General features: G+C 41.6%; 1 protein-coding gene across 2 annotated transcripts in view; it reads right to left on the reverse strand.

Moving 5' to 3' along the window:
• foxj3 (forkhead box J3) overlaps positions 1-20,535 on the reverse strand; it is a 225,488-nt gene that overhangs the window by 43,249 nt on the left and 161,704 nt on the right. For both annotated transcript variants that reach the window (XM_060910583.1, XM_060910582.1), the window contains one exon: positions 11,005-11,079. In XM_060910583.1, coding sequence (XP_060766566.1) covers positions 11,005-11,079 — 75 coding nt within the window. The remainder of the gene's footprint in view (positions 1-11,004; positions 11,080-20,535) is intronic.

Consider the following 20,535-nt stretch of genomic DNA (forward strand, 5'->3'; position numbering starts at 1 on the left):
GCGACCCTGTAGAAGGATAAAGCGGCTAGAGATAATGAGATGAGATGAGATACTGTATCACCAAATACATCTGTACAGCTGTTGCATAGCTGTGAATTGTGTACATAAACAAGTCAATGTATTTGTGTGTGTATAGATGTCCAACATCTGAAGAATGTCAATATAAACACAATTGAACTTTTTGTGTTTATTAAGACAAGTTAAATTGTAAGCAAAAAATGGACTTTAGAAAAATATACAATTGTGCAAAATAAGTTGTCTTACAAAACAGTGGTCTGCGCAGGACAGTTTGTAGCCATACAGTCTGTTAGAGCAAGCCTAACAGCTTGAGCACGGAACTTGTGAACACAGAACTGCCAGTGTTGCCAGATTGGGCGGTTTTAAGTGCATTTTGGCGGATTTGAACATGTTTTGGGCTGGAAAACGTCAGCAGAATCTGGCAAAAGGGGGGTCCCATATACGATTCATACATTGGGGGAGTGCCTGTTAGACAGCGCACTTGTCCTGGGCCATCGGCATAGTGAGGTAGGGTGGCCAGTTCCTTTCCTCGCCGCCTTTAACTTCCCCAGTGTTTCCACCAGGTCCCCATTCACTGCTGGGTGGACAGGGAGCGAGCCCCAGATCCCCGTCGAGCCGAGGCTCGAACCAGGGACCGTTCGCTTAGCGGTCAAGCGCTCTAACCACTTGGCCACCTGCGCTCCAGTATCTGGCAACACTGCTGATAACTTTGTTTATACTCTTGAATAGCTCTTCATGACGACAACCGGAAGTGTACCAACACGATGGGGCGTGTAGCGCCACCTGTGGCTCGGGTGCACAATGTACCTCACACAATAGCTCGATTAACTTGTGTGCATGTAGGATCGGATTTCTCTGGCCCCCCTGCTGGGACCCTTAGCTCGATTACCGACAGTAGCTCGATTTGGATGTACACGTAAACGCACTGACTCACACTTAATCCTCCTTCTAGCAGCACCTCTGAAACCATTGCTAATGGGGAGAAAAGCACTTTACTCTTATTGCTTTCATGAAAGTGCTGAGGCATAACCACTATAAGCTGTGAAGGACGGCTCACAGTGAGAGAGAACGAGTGGCATCTACACATTTGTAGTACACAGACACTCACAGTGAAGGAAACGGAGAATACATAGCAATGGTTTTAAATTAACTGCAAAATTGTACGTGAAAGCCCTTAGGATGAGTTTCTGTCTCAATCTTATATTTCTGAAATTGTTGGGGTTTCCCCCCCCCCTTTCCATAAAAAACCCTCCTGTTTATCATGGCTGCTGACAAACTGTTTACAGTATATTATTTGATAATGTGTTTGTAATTTAATTTCACTTTCTTTGAACACCACATCTTCATGCAGAGGCAACAGAATATGATCAGCGTTACAAATCATACTGTGAACTGAGAATTGAGAGAAGATCCAGGGTTACATCACCAGGCCACACATTTGTCCTAGTCATTTGTGACAGAACTTCTGGCCAGCCATTCAATTGTATGTGTATAGCGATTTTAAGAATGGACATTGTCACAAAGCAGCTTTACAGAAATAGAAAAATTTCAGATATAAATTTTACATACACAAATTTATAAATTCATCCTGAACGAGGAAGGCAAATGGTGTCAACGAAGAACTAAGACGACATGATGAAACCTTGAGAGGACCCGGACTCAAAAGGGACACCCGTTTGGGTGTCCTATATGGTCAAAACATGCAATCGTGTGACCAGGAAATTCATGATAGTTTTAACATGAAGTCTGTTTTGCTGAAGTTATCAACTGTTCACTGATTGACACTTGACTGTCACAACTGCAGCACTAAAATTACTGTATTGTGGCATTGTAGCCTTAAACCATTGGCACAAAACTATCAATTGCAGTCCAAATCTATCTTCACGGTTTCCAAGTACATCTTTAGGCTGTCCTTATGGGACCATCCTCAGCAGGACGGAAGTGATGAGGACTCCAACCAGAAGTAGGTCATCAGGTTGGATCAGACGGGTCCAGAAAGCAGAAGCGGTCAGGATCACTGACCGACACTTAGCAGGATAAAGTAGTTACAGAAAATCAAATGTATGTATGAATGAATGAATGAACGAACGAACGAACAAAAGAACAGACTTTTGGCCATACTGGAGTTTCTGCATTTCTCCTTCTCAATCACTCAATATGAAATGTTACTCTTGAGGCGTTTGATATAACATTTTATGACATGCTACCATTAGGGCTAGTGTGCGCACACGGAGTTTTCAAATCCTTTTCGGATTATTGCGTGGATGGAGATATTTTCCAATTGCACTGTTTGTTTGGATGGGAATATTTTAAAAACACCAAGGTAAAAACTATTTATATTAAATAAATAAATAATAAATGTGTGGGGCTATGGCCAGGGATTAGACAGGAAAGAGCATCCACATTACTAACAAATATATACATTTACAAAAAATTATTACCAACAATGTCTCATTCATTATCTGTAGCCGCTTTATCCTTCTACAGGGTCGCAGGCAAGCTGGAGCCTATCCCAGCTGACTACGGGCGAAAGGCGGGGTACACCCTGGACAAGTCGCCAGGTCATCACAGGGCTGACACATAGACACAGACAACCATTCACACTCACATTCACACCTACGGTCAATTTAGAGTCACCAGTTAACCTAACCTGCATGTCTTTGGACTGTGGGGGAAACCGGAGCACCCGGAGGAAACCCACGCGGACACGGGGAGAACATGCAAACTCCGCACAGAAAGGCCCTCGCCGGCCCTGGGGCTCGAACCCAGGACCTTCTTGCTGTGAGGCGACAGCGCTAACCACTACACCACCGTGCCACCCATACCAACAATGTGATTATACAATTAGCTGAAACATGAGAACTGTACTCCTTTCCTCGATAATAAGCCTCTCAGAAAATGATTTTAATATAATCCCATTTTTACACTAAAACATTGTAAACCTTGAAAAGGTTCAGAGGTGAAATGTTGGTCATTTATCCTGTTTCAATGCAGTGAAAGTACAGTTCATGACTGATACCCCTCATCCTGAACAGCCATGTTTTTAAACGAGGACACTCTGGAGCAAATACGATTCTATCTGTGCAAATTATGTTTATGGATTAACTGCAGAATTATAGAAACTTCTTGGCGCCCGCATGAATACTGTGGTAGGCTACAGTGCATCATCTTTCCTGCCATCTCTTTGAAAGTCATGTTTCTGTTACTATCTCAAGCAAGCAGCAGGCTCCAGACTCCTATCACATTACAATATTGATGGAACACGTTGGGAAGGCCCTGGTCGGCTTTGAAGTTTTTCTTTGGGGGGAAAGGGAGAAGCAAATTCCAAATTGAACATTTGAGATGCAAGCTTGTCGGCTGTGCATTTGCCACTGAATCCATACAGCAATAGATTATCTCGTTTTTAGTGAAGCAGCTCACAGGAGTGTCAGTATCAGAGGATTACAGCAAAACATGAAATTAACATTCAAGCCTCATCTCCTGACATGCCTCAGTACTGCTCTTTCAGCCTCGCTGCCTGGTCCGAGGGAGTTTATGCTCTCTGGATGCAGATTGCAGCCAGGAAAAAGATGAAGCAAAGACGCATTTCAATTAAGGTTTAACCAGGGATTCAAGAACAATCTCACTGATACAACAGTAATAAATATGTCGACTTGCCTACCTCACCTTGGTTCTTACAGCAGAGAGTATTACAGCAGAGAGAGCTTTCCAAGATTTAATACTGGGAGAACATGGTGCTTGGTTCCTCCTGGTGAATTATCTTAATGGTGATAGTAATTTTGAAAGGTTATGAACTACATTAGGGATGGATTTTTAAGCATCTTTCCTACCTGGCTTATTGTCAGGGGTTAATTAGGCAGCATGTGGGAAGCATTAATTATTTCAGTTGCCAACGAAGTAGGAACAAGGTGTTTGCTGTGGAGTTCTCAACATCATCAGGGTGATTAAAACAAGTTTTGTAAGGCAGATCATATAAACAGTGCCACCCATCTACTTTGCCATGAAAAAAAAAAATTAAGTGGAAGAAATCAAATTTGTTTTTGTTCACTGATTAGCGAGATTGTCCTATAGTCTGAAAATAATAATTTAATCAAGAACACCTTTCATTTTCTGTTTTGAGCAGGCCAAAAAGATCTATTTAAGAATCTAAGGGCATGATGCCACGTAAAAAAAACTTACCTGATACAGAATTAGACTCAGAATCTGTTGAGGCCTGTGTTTGTTTGTTTTTTTTCTTTTTCAGTTAAGGATAGGGAAAGTAACCCAACTGGAAAGAAATGCTGTTTCTCTGCATGAGAAACTTGGATGTCGTTTGATGCAAATGCATCTATTTATTTATTTGTTTGCTTGTTCACTTATTCAAGTTTTATGCGATGTCAGCAGTGTTTCTGCCCACTGCCCCATCTTGGACCTGGTGATGTTTCTTCATGTTTTTGCCAGCAACAATTCACACTAAGTTATGACGACAACTATAACCATCGGTCTGAAAACTGACGTACTTTTACATATCTGGTCTAAGCCTTGGTCAGACAACAGATATGAGACAGAAATGCATTGACTGACAGTGTTGCATTAAAACAGAGCAGGAAAGTTTGATAGATTGACATTTTGGCAAGGGTAACTTTAACTATATCTACAAATTAAAAAAAAAAAAAAAAGTAAAACAAAAAACGGGCAACATTTTACTTTTCCCTAACATCATCTGTATGCCCGATGACAAATTGAGCAAAAATTACACTAAAACTAACACAAATTTAAACTTACTTCTTGTTTTCTATCGTGACACCGGAAAGGAATAATCTGATGCACGCACCACACTCACAGGAAGCGACTTCTCGCTGGTCAGCCTTGACAATTCCCTCACGTCAGTGTGGCTCGGTGACTGAGATGATGTTATGGAAATCAAGTGTGTATTTAAATTATTTAAATGCTACTATTCACGAATAAATGCAAACCTAATCAAAACTTCTCCTGGTCAAAAATTTTAGACAACTCCTGGTAAAATCCACTCAAGATTCAGATTTTCATTGCCTCAGTTATGTCGTCAGCATGGTGACCGAGAACAGTGATGAGCAGTGGTCTAAAACGCAGCAGGATCAATATGCTTTTGTTTTTCATAACTTAATAAAACAAGGGGATTGCATTTTTTTCTCTCCCATACAAAGAAGAAACTAGCCCATGAATAATGCGTTAGGGTGATGGTGTTAAATGGTACTGTTTAAACAAGAATATGCCAGAAGCAACTCCAGTGGGTGGCCAGAAATTTTTAGTATTCCTTTGTTATTTTTGTCAAACTGCTCTCAAATATCTTTCCACCAAACACACATGAACACACACTTGTTTTAGCAGCTGCCTTAATTGAACAAATCCATTTTACTTCTTTAAAATGAAAGCATTTTTATGAAGCATTATTAAAACTGACACCATCAGTATTATTACCATTAAGCCATACTTATCTATTCTCTTTGATTCCATTGGAGCATAAGGTCTCCAACAAGATGCCTCCATCTGGCACGGTCTTTGGCTTGGTCTACCATTAAGCCATATTATGAACTGTATTTTCACATGTTCATTAGTTTGTTTGAAAAGTGCTGGGGACAATAATGGGTTGAAAGTGTTCAGTCAGTGCGTTTACATGCACATAGAGAGAATCGAATTTCTGCCGTTGCTCGACTGAAATCGAAGTTCAAAATGCCATGTGTACACCTTAATTCGGCTCAAATTGAACCGAACTTGATTTCTCGGAATCGAGGTACACGACCTAGATTATGCGATTTCTACCGAGCTACTTAGCGCATGTATACCCTATTGAGCTACGTATTCGAGCTACTTACTTCAGCACTGCCCCTTCCGGAAGTGACAAGTGACGAGACCACAAGCGGGAAACACAACAGCCTCGGTTGGCATGAGGACGAATCATGACAACGGCATGAATCTTTTCTTTTTGTGGCATTGTTTGCACTGTTAAAATTTAGCTAACTTACTGTATCACCAAATACATCTGTACAGCTGTTGCATAGCTGTGAATTGTGTACATAAACAAGTCACTGTATTTGTGTGTGCGCGCGCGTATATATATATATATATATATATATATATATATATATATATATATATATATATATATATATATATGTCCAACATCTGAAGAATGTCAATAAAAACAAAACAATTGAACTTTGTGTGTGTTTATTAAGACGTTAAATTGTAAGCAAAAAAAAAAAAATTTTTTTTGTAAGCAAAAAATGGACTTTAGAAAAATATACAATTGTGCAAAATAAGTTGTCTTACAAAACAGTGGTCTGAGCAGGACAGTTTGTAGCCAATACAGTCTGTTAGAGCAAGCGTAACAGCTTGAGCACGGAACTTGTGAACACGGAACTGTCAGTGTTGCCAGATTGGGAGGTTTTAAGTGCATTTTGGCGGATTTGAACATGTTTTGGGCTGGAAACCGTCAGCAGTATCTGGCAACACTGCTGATAACTTTGTTTACACTCTTGAATAGCTCTTCATGACGACAACCGGAAGTGTACCAACATGATGGGGCGTGTAGCGCCACCTGTGGCTCAGGTGCACAATGTACCTCACACAATAGCTCGATTTCCTTGTGTGCATGTAGGATTGGATTTCTCTGGCACCCCTGCTGGGACCCTTAGCTCGATTACCTACAGTAGCTCGATTTGGATGTGCATGTAAATGCACTGATTGTGTTCACACTTCTTTTCAGTGGGACATATTCTGCCAATACTAGTGCATCTCAAAAATTAGAATATCGTGAAAACATTTTGCTTCCCCGCGTCATAATTTAATTTAAAAAAAGGTAAAAATAAATAAAAATTAATATGTTCTATATTCATTACACAAAGTAAAATATTTCAAGCCTTTTTTGTTTTAATTTTGATTATGGCTTATAGGTCATGAAAATCAGAATCTCAAGTTCTCAAGTTATTAGAATATTTCTGAAGATCAATTAAAGGGTTTACAATACAGAAATGTCCAACTTCTGAAAAGCAGTTCATTTATACACTCAATACTTGGTTGAGGCTCCTTTCCCACAAATTACTGCACCAATGCAGCATGGCATGGAGGCAATCAGCCTGTGGCACCACTGAGGTGTTATTGAAGCCCAGGCTGCTTTGACCGCGGCCTTCAGCTCATCTGTATTTTTGAGTTGCGGGTTTCTCATCTTCCTCTTGAAAATACTCCCTAGAGTCTCTGTGGGGTTCAAGTTATGCAAACTGGCTGGCTAATCAAGCACAGTAATATGTTCAGCAAACCATGTGGTAGTAGTTTTGGCACTGTGGGCAGGTGCCAAGTCCTGCTGGAAAAGGAAACCGGCATCTTCATAAAGCTTGTCAGCAGACAGAAGCATGAAGTGCTCTAAAATTTCCTGGTAGATGGCTGCATTGACTTTGGACTTGATAACACATACTGTAGCAGACCAACACCGGCAGATGACATGGCACCCCAAATCATCACAGACTGCGGAAACTTCACACTGGACTTAAAGAACACCTTGGATTCTGTGCCTCTCCACTCTTCCTCCAGACTCTAGGACCTTGATTTCAAAATGAAATGCAAAATTTACTTTCATCTGAAAAGAGGACTCTGGACCACTGAACAACAGTCCAGTTCTTTCTCTCCTTTGCCCAGGTAAGACGCTTCTGACGTTGTCTCTGATTCAGCAGTGGCTTGATATTAGGAATGAGACAGTTGTAGCCCCCTTTCCGGAAGATGTCTGTGCGTGGTGGCTCTTGGTGGACTGACACCAGCCTCAGTCCACTCCTTGTGAAGCTTTCCCAAGTTCTTGAATCTACTTTTTGACAATCCTCTCAAGTTTGCAGTCATCCCTGTTGCTTGTGCACCTTTTCCAGCCATCCTTCTCAGGAACGACCTCCTGTGACTTATCCTCCTTATGAAGGGAGTCAATGATCGTCTTATGGACAACTGTTAAGTCAACAGTCTTCCCCATGACTGTGGTTGCATGTACTGAACTAGACCAAGAGATGCACGGTATTTATACTGCTTGAATAGCAATTTACTTAAACTCAATGAAATATTCAAATAATTTGAGATACTGGAGCTCTGATTTTTATGACCGATAAGCCATAATCAAAATTAAAACAAAAAAGGCTTGAAATATTTAACTTTATCTGTAATGAATATAGACTATGACAGTTTAGTTTTTTGAAATGCATTAGTAGATGTAAACAGCATCTCTATAAAGACTGCCTTTAAAAGCTGCTTGTGCTTTTTGTGTTACAATGCTATATTGTTTACCTGCTTACATGGATGACATAATACATAAGATAGATATATTTGTCTTATTATAGTGTTTTAAAAAGTCACCATCATGTAAAACCAGAAAAAGTTTACAAAAGCCACATAACCAATATGTCTGTTTTTAATGCCAAGCACACCACCTATGCACATTTTCCAAAATACCAAAATCGTGTTAGACCTATAGATAATACTATCCCAAACATTGCAGCACATTACAAACAAACGATGTTGACATCAAGTACAACATTACACTACAAGACTGTCACTAATCGATCCATTGTCAGCCTCCAAACACACTGACATTAGACACTGATAGCCAAGTACAAGGCAGTCCCGAGAACAGATGAAGTAAAGGTTCAGGCTACCAAAATTACCCATGTAGATAGTTGCATTACTGCTATATGCCAATATCAAAATTACAGTTGTGGTCAGAAGTTAACATATAGTGGCATGAATGTCATTTTGATTATGAATATTATGGCAATATTTGAGGTTTCAGTAATTTCTTTGAACCGTTCTTTTTCTGTGGCAGATTGATTGTACAGCATACATTTTTAATTAAAAAAAAAAAAAAAAAACACGAACTTGGTGCACAAGTCTTTAATTTTCTTTTCAAGCTGGCCTTGCTATACACATCAGAGTCTGTGACTACAAAACTTCGCTCAATATTTATCTAACTGTTGCCTGTAATACACAACCAGTTTAGCCAACATTCGCTATCTAGCACCAACCACTTCCTCTAATACCCAAGTTTAGCTAGAATAGATGAGCACTAAAACAGCCCAAGCAATTACAGGCAAATACACAGCAAAATTAGTTAACAGCAGCAAAGGTTTATTTAAACAAACTGCATGGCTTTCATAAGAGCACACAGCAGTAACATAAGTACTTTAACTTCTATTTACTGATCAGTAAGCACGCTGGGTGTCTCTCTCAATGATGTGTACTAACGTACTCCCCCCCCCCCAATTCTTTTTCGATGAACTAAAGGCTTTCAAAAAGTGGTGGGGACATATCCCCAGCATAAATGATACCTTACTCTCCACATAAGCCAGTTCTGAGCTCTTCCTATCCCTAAAGCCTAGGTCACAACCGGACGTACAATTTTTTTGGCCGTGCGATTTTTGGCGTTTCCCAAATCGCTGCGGCTTTTTTGGTTCATGGAGAAAGACGCACGTTGGCCGCAAGTTTGTCTTGCAACCTGAAAAAAACGTAAGCGCCTGTAGAGTTTGTTTGACATGACAAAGAACCTCTGCGGCCGGTCTGTGGCCAGTCTACGGCTCGAAAATCAGCATGTCACACATGCGCCCTCCGTGCGTTTCTTGCACGTAGACCGGCCGTAGGAGCACGTACGGCCGGTTGTGACCGAGGCTTAAAGTCACCTCCTGCTTATTAACTAACAAACCAAGAACGAAGCAGAAAGATGCATGATGTATTTGTATAATGTAAGGTGGGGGTTTTGTAGTAACATTTGAAATTCTGCCAAAGTGCTGACAGACGCAATTCGGCACCACAGGACACTAAATAATACACTAAAAGCTAGCTTTATGCCAAACACTCCTTTAGTCAACATACACTACCGTTCAAAAGTTTGGGGTCACTTTGAAATGTCCTTATTTTTGAAAGAAAAGCACTGTTCTTTTCAATGAAGATCACTTTAAACTAATCAGAAATACACTCTATACATTGCTAATGTGGTAAATGACTATTCTAGCTGCAAATGTCTGGTTTTTGGTGCAATATCTCCATAGGTGTATAGAGGCCCATTTCCAGCAACTCTCACTCCAGTGTTCTAATGGTACAATGTGTTTGCTCATTGCCTCAGAAGGCTAATGGATGATTAGAAAACCCTTGTACAATCATGTTAGCACAGCTGAAAACAGTTGAGCTCTTTAGAGAAGCTATAAAACTGACCTTCCTTTGAGCAGATTGAGTTTCTGGAGCATCACATTTGTGGGGTCGATTAAATGCTCAAAATGGCCAGAAAAATGTCTTGACTATACTTTCTATTCATTTTACAACTTATGGTGGTAAATAAAAGTGTGACTTTTCATGGAAAGCACAAAATTGTCTGGGTGACCCCAAACTTTTGAACGGTAGTGTATACATTTAAGAAAGGCTCAGTAATACTATCCTGAACTTCAAAAACAATGGTTATATTAGCCACATGACACACTGCAGCAGGAAGTAAGCAGCAGTGTTTCCACAAAGCCAGGAGAAAAGTCATTTTCCCTACATCTCCTTTCTTATTACCAGAGATCCAAATATCTTCATCAAAACCAACAGCTGAAGTATAATTTACAACATTTGTCACTGTATCTTCAGCAGTCTGCGCTCCTGTGGTTGTATCTACTGGACATTCCTCCATGAGCTCAGGGCTGCTTGCTGGATGCAGAACTTTTCACTTACTCTTCTACAAAGTAAGATGATGAAATGCTTTCTACTTGACCACTGCAGAGCTTTTTTACATCACCACAAATGTGCTCAGTCACTCTTCTCCTAACAAAAGTGTTTCTTATATGACAATCTGCAGTTTACACTCACTGGAGAGGAAAAAAAAAATCCAAGCAAACAAACAGGATATAAACAAAGCGGACATTATTAAAACAAAGCACCATAAAAATTCTAGCTACAGTGAAAAGTGCAAGCAAGAGACAAAAAAAAAAAAAAAGGAAAAGAATAAGGAGGCAAGAGTTAGCTTACCTTTCCTGGGTCATCTTTGGACCGAGGCACTTTGAGAAAACACTTGTTCAATGAAAGATTGTGCCGTATAGAATTCTGCAGGAGAGAACACACACACGGAGAGAAAGAAATAAGTCCAGGCTGTCATAAAATACAGCATCATAATTAGACCCATATAGTGTATAATACAGACACACAGAATACGTAGTGTATTTAAAAACACGTGTAATGACACACCCATTTATGCAAATGTATTGCAAATAGATTTATTGCAGTTGGTAAATTAGGGTTAGGGTTTTTTTAAAACAAAAATCTAATCGGACACAACAGAATCCCAGGTTATAAAATTTTTCTACTGGGCTTTTAACAAATATTGGCATGAAAAATTTCAAGATTCAAGAGAGCTCTACTGTCAATATGTCTATATACAAGTATACAGTGCACTGAAATACAGTTTCCTCATGGTGCGTTTATAGAGAAAACAGTAGATTACAAAATCATGTATATAAATAACCATCGAAACATCTAGCTATCCAAGTACGATAAACAACAAATGACAAGACAAAGACGGGTGCAAATAAATTACTCACAAGACATCAATAGCTTACAGAATAGCCAACAATACGAATGCTGCCAGCATATCAACTGATAAGTTTTTTTTTTTTTTTTGGGGGGGGGGGGGGGAGGACACACCCTTACTCTATCGTAAAAGGGGGAAACGTGAAATTGCACAAAATACATCATCGTACAACAAAGCATCATCTGGACATGCATTTTATTTATGACATGACCCTGATGTGTGGGAACAAACTCAATAAAGTAACGTGTATGCAATTATGACAGTTCATAAATACATAGGCTAGCTTACAGAGAACAAGACGCATTTTACAACTGCCAATATCAACACACTTCATAGTTGCTGCAACCTCCTTTGTGAAGCAATGCAAACCAGTCAAATTATCTCTGTGCTCAGAACAAAGACTCAAGAGATCAGGTCTATATCCATATCTATCCAATTTCAAAGGAGACAGCACCTCGAAGAAGAGTTCCCATTTTAAAAGGGAAGAGAACATAAAAAATTAAGATAAACAGGGTTAACAGAAGAGCATGTTCTATATAACACAACAAGGAGCTTAAAAATGAAAAACTCCTGTGATTAAAGGGCATATTCTGGACCAATTTCATTTTTTTATATGAAAGTATGTCCCTTTACACACACATCCAGAAGGGTAATTTTGCACAAGGCCATCTGTCTACAGCAGAAAAAAAATAAAACTCGTCTGGAAAAATCCCAAGGGAGTCTGGAGCCAGATTCGTGACGTTATCTGCGGAAGCGCCAGCAGGCTGCGCGAGCTTTGCACGGTTTCAGTGCACAGCCTGTGTAGACCAAGCGCTCCCATTTCTCTCTCATTGTCCGGTCTTTTGGAAAACGAGGAGTACTAATCCCATCATGATTGGTGTTGCTACACCCTCCTACCATACATCTGTTAACCATTTTAATAATTGCGTGATAACGTTGAAGAAATTTGCAGAAAACCACCAGGTCGTTTTCTCATAAACAAACCAAACCAGCGCTGACGTAGGATTCAGAAGGAGGCTTCCTGCGCGTGATGTCATGAAAATCAATGTTTCCCAGGAAATCCAAATGGCAAGTTTTTTCAGAGGCGGACCAGTTCGCTTCAAATGGCTTGATTTCAACTGTATTTTTCTGGAATTGCGCAAGGTTTAAAAAAAAAAAAAAAAAAAAAAAATGCAGAGAATGAAGAATGTTACAGATATTTGACCAAAGTTTAATATAAAATAGGAGAATTGCATTGATCTTGCTCCTGAATTTACCCGTGATATGCCCTTTAAGCTTGCATAATTTGCCATCTTTTGTCTTTAAAAGTGGAACAGCACAAACCAATATGCTAGCTCATACTGGAGAGCATGGGTGCAATGCCACACAAAATTCAAATTTGATACAACAAAATCAGGACGTGTCTCATATGACATTTTTCAGAGCATATATTTACTGTCGCCTTTGAATCTGTAGGTTTTCTTTCAGACTTTTCAAGGCAGCAGCAGTTTGGTGGTATTGTGCGTTGAGTAACGAGCAGTAACACACAGCACAGCAGGATGGCTACTCACTGCTTATTCAGCCCTGTGATTTGGGCAAAGGCCTCACGTTTCTACCCTCAGTTATTTGCAACCTGTGCTGATGGCTTCTTTAATAGACATCATGGAAACTAATTGTTACCCGAGCTGTTCAGACAAGGCCATCAGAGTGCATGCACTCAGACATGAACAGTCATGAAAGCAATTTTTCCTCAACACACAGGACATTCTTAATGTTCAGATCTCACAGCAGGGTTCTAGCAGAGCAGGGAAATGTTCGGAGCAGAGGACAGTGTGAAGGCTTAGAGGTGCTGCATTAACTAAGTCAGACAGTGTGCTTTGGGGGAGCAGACGAGTCACTCTCAGACAGACGAACATCTATCTGTGCTGCACAGTGGGGAGTAACCTCTCTGCCACTCCTCACAGCAGTGGGGCAGTCCTCCACCACACCACTGTGCCCGCTGTTCACAGTGAGCCGACTGGCAGACAGCACGCCCACCTGTGGAGGACACCGGTCCAATCCAAGCCCATGTGAGCCAAAAGGACAGGCTGGGTCACTCGGCCCAGGGAACCACAGCCGTCCCACCGCCTACACCAAATCCAGCCCGACATCCTCACTCTGCAAAACAGGAACTTACCTAGACCTCCATCATTAGAGATTATTCAAAGGTTACTAAATGATCACAGGTAAGGCAGGCCTTCTAATAACTTTAATGGGGTTAACATAACACCTTACTATAATGCAAGGTTTTTTTAAAAATGGCATTTTTACTGTAAACAAAAGTAGAGCTGTGGATTCCACAAGACCTCTGAAGGGGTCCTGTGGTATTTGGCATCAAGATGTTAGCAGCAGATTCTTATATGGCTCTTTTCAGCATGGCGTCATTGTGGAGCCAGTTCTCTTGGTGCCTTTTCAGAACAAGCCCACATTTCAACAAGTTTGAGAACCAAACTTTCCAAAGGAGAAACTGGGGTAATTTCTGCTGAAATGTTATTGGGATAACATTGTGGGAATAAAATTCACATCTTGACACAGACTGCATGTGTGTATGAAAAAAAAAAAGAAACAGAAAAAGGAAAGAGGGGAAAAATAAAGGCTGTTTCTTGCTTGCTTTCACATTTCTGACTGTTGAAGCGCGAATGGCATTGCCTCAGTGCTGAACTTTAAACCTGCCTCAAGTCGCAAACACAGCTTCCCCCCTGCGCACTCTGCCAACCTCGACTGGACTTGATCCATGGTTAAAAGCCACAGCTTTACAATTAAAAAAAAAAAAAAATCACACAACTTTGAGCAAAAAGAGAGTCTGTGGTGCTGAGTGGAAACTGTCCCGTAGCAGAGGGAAGCAAAAAATAAACACACATGCGCAGACACACAGAATGGTTTATGGAGGAACAAAAAATCTCCAAAATAAGTGATCTCGTCTCTTCCACAGACCACTGCAGGTACTTTGAACTGCTTTTGAGAAGTCTTGTTTTATCAAAACATCAGCAAATTTCTTGCAATAGCCCCTCTCTTAGTCACAGCAATTATGAGGCTGTCTCATTGCACTCTTTACGGCACCAGTCTATTTTCGGACGAAATGCGTGGAACCAGTTCTAGATTAGGCATCGGCACAGGCACCACGTTGATGGAAAAGGTTACAAGTCTTGTACTTTGCAAGGTGGGGCCTCCATGGATCAGACTTGTTTGTTCAGCACATCCCACAAATGCTCGATCTGATTGAGATCTGGGGAATTTGGAGACCAAGTCGACACCTTGAACGGTCATGTTCCTCAAATCAATCCTGAACAAGATTTGCAGAGCTGCAGGGTGCATTATCCTGCTGAAAGAGGCCACTGTCTTTTGGGAATACCATGACCACAAAGGGGTGACTTGGTCTGCACCAATGTTTTGGTAAGTGGCATGTGTCAAAGTAACATTCACATGAATGCCAGGACCCAAGGTTTCTCCAACAGAACATTGCCCAGAGCATCACACTGCCTCCCATGGCTTGCCATTTTTTAGCACGTCCTGGTACCAGCTCTTCCCCAGGTAAGTGACACCCCAGCCGTGCACATTTGGAGGGGTCATTGGCTGTCCATCGCTATGATGATGACTGCATTAGGATGCGCAGAAATGCAGATGGGCCACGAGGCCCAGACCAGAGTGACAGTCACCTACAGCGGCAGCATGAATGGCCTGGCCAAGCCACCACAGAACGTCTGGCCTTGTGAGCCCTCGCATACTATTCTCCTCTCCTAATGAAGCGCCTTGCACAGTAAGGTACGTAAAAGAAATGTAAAAGACGACGCGAGTCATCAGACCAGAACACCTTCTTTCATGGCTTCATAGTCCAGTTCTGATGTTTGCATGCCCCCACTGTAGGCGCTTTCAGCAGTGGACAGGGGTCAGTATGGGCACCTGGAGCAGTCTGTGACTACACAGCAAAGTGTTATGCACCGTATGTTCCGACACCTTTCGATTATTGTACGAGATAAAAACATGGCACAGAAATTTTTCATCCCCACTCAGGCTTCTTTAGGAAAAAGTAACGGATATCATGTATTCCCATCTGATTGTGTTGAACAGAAAGCTACTGAATGCGAACCTCCATGACAAGTGTAAAACATGAGACTGGATACAGGGGTGATAGCGTTCCGGCGCCGCGCCGGATTTCCGGCGTACCGTGGCTGGGGAAAAACAAAAATCTAGTTCGCCCATTGTCCTGTGTCATTCTGAGATGCGCAGATAGACAGTAAAGGGAATTCGCATGATATGGAACTAGTGGGAAAAAAGTGCCGTCACGGCACGAATTAGACCCTAATTCGTGCCGTGACGGCACGTTTTTCCCACTAGTTTCATATCATGCGAATTCCCTTTACTGTCTATCTGCGCATCTCAGAATGACACAGGACAATGGGCGAACTAGATTTTTGTTTTTCCCCAGCCACGGTACGCCGGAAATCCAGCGCGGCCAGGGCTCGAAATTAACTTTTTTTCTTTGTGTCCCCCAGTGGTCCCGAATTCTGTGTTGTATTGTCCCGAATGGAAGCAATAGTGTCCCCATTTTGTTCCTCTCTGAAATAACCAGTGGTTAATATTATCATATGAAGTTACTATTATATTTGTAACTATGCGATTTTGAACCCTTTATATCATTTTTACAATAAGTCACAAGACACAAGCGACACATGTCCTATACATCATCTACTTCAAAATTACAGTTATTGCATTTTCAGTTTATTAAACTTTGGCAATCTCACTGTATGAATAGATACCTGTTTATTTAAAGGGGCCAACTAGCTCATTCAGAACATGTTTCAACTCCCTACATCTGCAGTACACTTTAGTTGAAAATAAGACCCCTTTTATGTTCATTTCATCTACTTATACCTTGAATATCTGTTGGCACTTATAAGGCCAACTTATAATTTTCACCATGACCGTTATCCATTTTTATGAACTTTCCGTTATCCATTACCGTTATCCATTTTTATGAACTTTCCGTTATCCATTTTTATGAACTTTCCGTTATCCATTTTTATGAACTTTCCGTTATCCATTTTATGAACTTTCGCTGCAAATGTTAGCACCATCAGCATAGTGCCAGGTCCTCGCCTAGTTGTGCTGCTGACTGACTAAACTTTCTGAACTAGAAAGACCCCAAGAAAACTCACTTATTCTGTTGAACGGTATCTTCCGTCAAGATCATCCACATCATTCCTGTTGTATTTTATAACGTGTCTAATGCTGCGTTCATGTGCTATGGGAAGATGATATTTTCCAGTTGGGAAGTGGTATTTACCAGTGTGTTGTGTTCACATGCTTTTGTTGTTGTTGACAAATTAAAGATGGTGGACCAGATTCAAGTTAGCAATAGTTAGTTAGCTATCGTTAGCAATAGCGTCTGCTCTGGATAGGTAAAAACAAACCATAACAACACATTTTTAAAGGAAACGGATTTCTAACGTATTATATTACACTTGTTAATGACGCAACATTGCATAGACACCAAAAACTACCCACTAGTACTAGTAAAAAAAAACTTTAGTAGCGTACAATGCTTAGCATTCAAGTGTCTTGTACCGCTCGCCGCCATGTTGAAAAGGTTAAAGTTCATCTCATCTCGGCAACTCGTGTAGCAAAATTTTCTACGAGTTGCCCAGTGGAAAATACCACAAGAGGGGGCGTTCATGTGTGCTTTCCATGTCGGCGTTTGGTATTTACCATAATTCCCATAGCACATGAACGCAGCATAACAGTGTTCATTAAGTTCATTCAGTTGCTAGCGTTGCCTGCAGACCAGGCGATGACACTTTGGATCCTGAAGGTCCCGGAGACGTTATGTCTGGGCTTTCAGTTTCTTCCCCGCGGTCGGTCCGCTTCAGCTTCAACCACTTCAGCATTTTTGTTGTGGCAAGAGTCGGCGCAGCGTGTGCGCTAGCAATTCCATTCCAAGTCCATATAACGCGGACTCCGGCCGAAGATTCTAGAACAGAATGCGCTGCTCTGTAGCCTACGGATGCAGGTGCATCGAAAGTGTAGCTACTATGTATTTTTCGCTGTTAACGTTTTAAAATTAAAATTGACAAATTAGGTGAATGTCTACGTATGTGTTACGGCTTTGTAAATAATATTAATGTAGAACTTTTTTTCTAGATCTATTTTTTTTTTTCCATTGTCCCGGGATTGTCCCAGATATGATAATTTTGTGTCCCGATGACATTTTTTATGGTCCCCGGGACATCGGGACACCGTTAGTTTCGAGCGCTGAGCGCGGCGCCGGAACGCTATCACCCCTGTGGATATGACATAATTCAGGAGGCAGTAAGCCCATTGTTCTGAAAAGCCCAAGCTGAGACATTAGCTAGTTAGCAACATGGCATCAGTGAAACTGCATCATGTCTCTGTTGGGACAGTTTCGGTCCTGTTTCTGAACATTTGTTTTGTGACACAAAGGATAACATTTTATGTAAAGCCTACATACACATACATGTTATGTTCATGTGACCGACAAACGAAGCACAATACGCTTCATTCATGCCAAATGAACTACACCCCCTACAAATTTGTATTAAAATGGTGTATGTAGTACATAGAGTTGAAACAGCATGAAACTTTCATATCACGATTATAGTGACCAAAAGCATGTTATTAACATTATCACAGTATTGTTAAAGTGTGCTGAAACAAACTGAAACATTTTCACCAGGTTTTATACTGAAAACCACAAAGTTAGCAGCACTGTACACTTTAAAATAATAACAGCCAATGCCTTATGCAAGTCAGCTTCATTGTCAAATATGCTATACTGTACATGCTCGACATACAGCACAGATGAAATTACAGTCCTCTCTGACCCCCGGTGCAAACAGGCAATGCAATAAATAAAAATAGAATAAAAAATCACGCTGTCTGGGGACAGCGTCAACACCTGGTCGCCGGGAGGTGGTGGGGTCTTCTGTGCCGTGGTGCTGTTGTCTGCCTCAAAGCGAGCAAAGAAGTCGTTCAACTGATTCAGCAGAGACGTGGAGTTGTCACAGGTCTGCGGCGAGGGCTTGTAGTCTGTGATGGCCTGAATCCCCTGCCACAGGTTCCTGGAGTCTCTGCTGTCGTTGAAATAGTCAACAATGTACCTGGAATACTGTGTCTTGGCCACCCTGATGCCTCGTGACAAGTTGGCCCTAACTGTCCTCAGGCCCACCTCGTCCCCAGCTCCGAAGGTGGCGTTCCGAGCCTGCAGGAGCCTGTGGACTTCCCCTGTCAGCCATGGCTTCTGTAACGTCGTCCATGCACTTCCTCGTGTAGGCAGTGACGGTCTCCGTGTACTCCTGGAGATCTGTGATGTTGTAGGTGGCCGCCTGCCTGAACACGCTCCAGTCAGTGGTGGAAAAACAGTCCTGGAGTGCCTCTGAGGACCCCTCTGGCCACACACGTCTCTGCTTTGTAGCTGGTTTGGTGACTTTAACCAGTGGTGACGTAAGCATATCAAATGTGCATGAACATTAACCATCGTAGTTATACTGGAAAATCCATACAGAAGTCAGTAAACTGGTCTAAACAGGGATATGTTTCAAGAATATGCAAATACAAATGCACAATGAATTCTTTAATAGCAAACGGGCTTTCCGCGAGCTCTGAGGCAAAAAAAAAAAAAAAAGTGGCGGCTTTACTGCATCACTGACAATGTGTAGTGCTTTTACGAGAGTACGTAACACTGAAAGCTTCAGTTTACATTACTGACAAGTGTGGAAGCAGGGGTGTGATCAAGCGCCGGTTTGTGAATGGTACATAAAACCAGAAGAGGCAAGCGGAAATGAGGGACAACTGTGATCTAGTAATTTGTCTAATGAAACAAGAGCTGTCAGAGACCTAGAACTGAGAAAGACACAGCAGTGTGCGCGCGCATGCAAAGAGAAAATGACTACTGAAAAGAGCAAATAAAAGCGCAACTAAAAATAAAGTGTACACCAAGTTTCACCAGTCTCAGTCCCACATCTTCACTATTTGAACACATACATTCTACAAGAAGCTATTAGCAAGTTCAACAGGCAAAACCATAACTCTTTTCACTGGCTGATCCAGTAACCATCAACGAATAATCACCTCAATAGCATCCCTAACAGGATACATTTACCACTTTTAACATCATCCACGACTGTGTTGGACTGAGGCTGGCTCTAGAGGACCTGAGACAGGGACTTGTTTTCAATGACTACCATGTAGTTACAGTACACCCAGAAGTGGAAATGAGTCCACACTGAGGCCCTGTTTACATTATTTTGAATCAGCGGATCATCAGATTAACGTTTTTAAAACGATTCGCGTACACACACAATTTCTGTGCCCGCAACAAAACCATTCCCCGTGCACACAGCAACGCCAATACACGGATACGCTAATCACATGACTAATTAGACGGCACGTCACAAGATCCCAGTGCATATCAGACATGCGCAAGTCACTCACCACTTGCAAGCACAAAGTGTGTGAGAGATTGAGTGAGCGAGTGAGAGACAGTGAGCAAGAGTGTGAGAGAGAGAGGAGAGAGAGAGCAAGCGAGCGAGAGAGCACAAGAATCAAAATTTGAAGTTCTTTATGGAAATCAGGGACGCCGTGTCATTGGGACTAAAGAGGAGAAGGTTTTTCAGCAGTCGCGTCACATGACCAACGTGGCATGACCAACGCCAGCGAATCAGGAAGGTGGATGTCACAGTGACGTTGTCCAATGACGACGTCAGCTAGAGCTCAGCACTGCGTATCCTCGTTCCTCAATGTTTACACAGCACCGGATCAGATACGTACTGGGTTGAATACGTGGGCCCTGGCGGATTCAAACTGTTCTACCTGTGGAGTCGTTTTCCGGCGTTTTAATGTGCACGGACAGTGCATCCGCAATGACAACGATACGGATACGGTCTAATGTAAACACTACCTGATCGAGTCCTGGTCTCAGTGTTTTCAACACTGCATGT

This window comes from Neoarius graeffei, chromosome 26 (assembly GCF_027579695.1).
Source record: "Neoarius graeffei isolate fNeoGra1 chromosome 26, fNeoGra1.pri, whole genome shotgun sequence".
NCBI classification, from domain to species: Eukaryota; Metazoa; Chordata; class Actinopteri; order Siluriformes; family Ariidae; genus Neoarius; species Neoarius graeffei.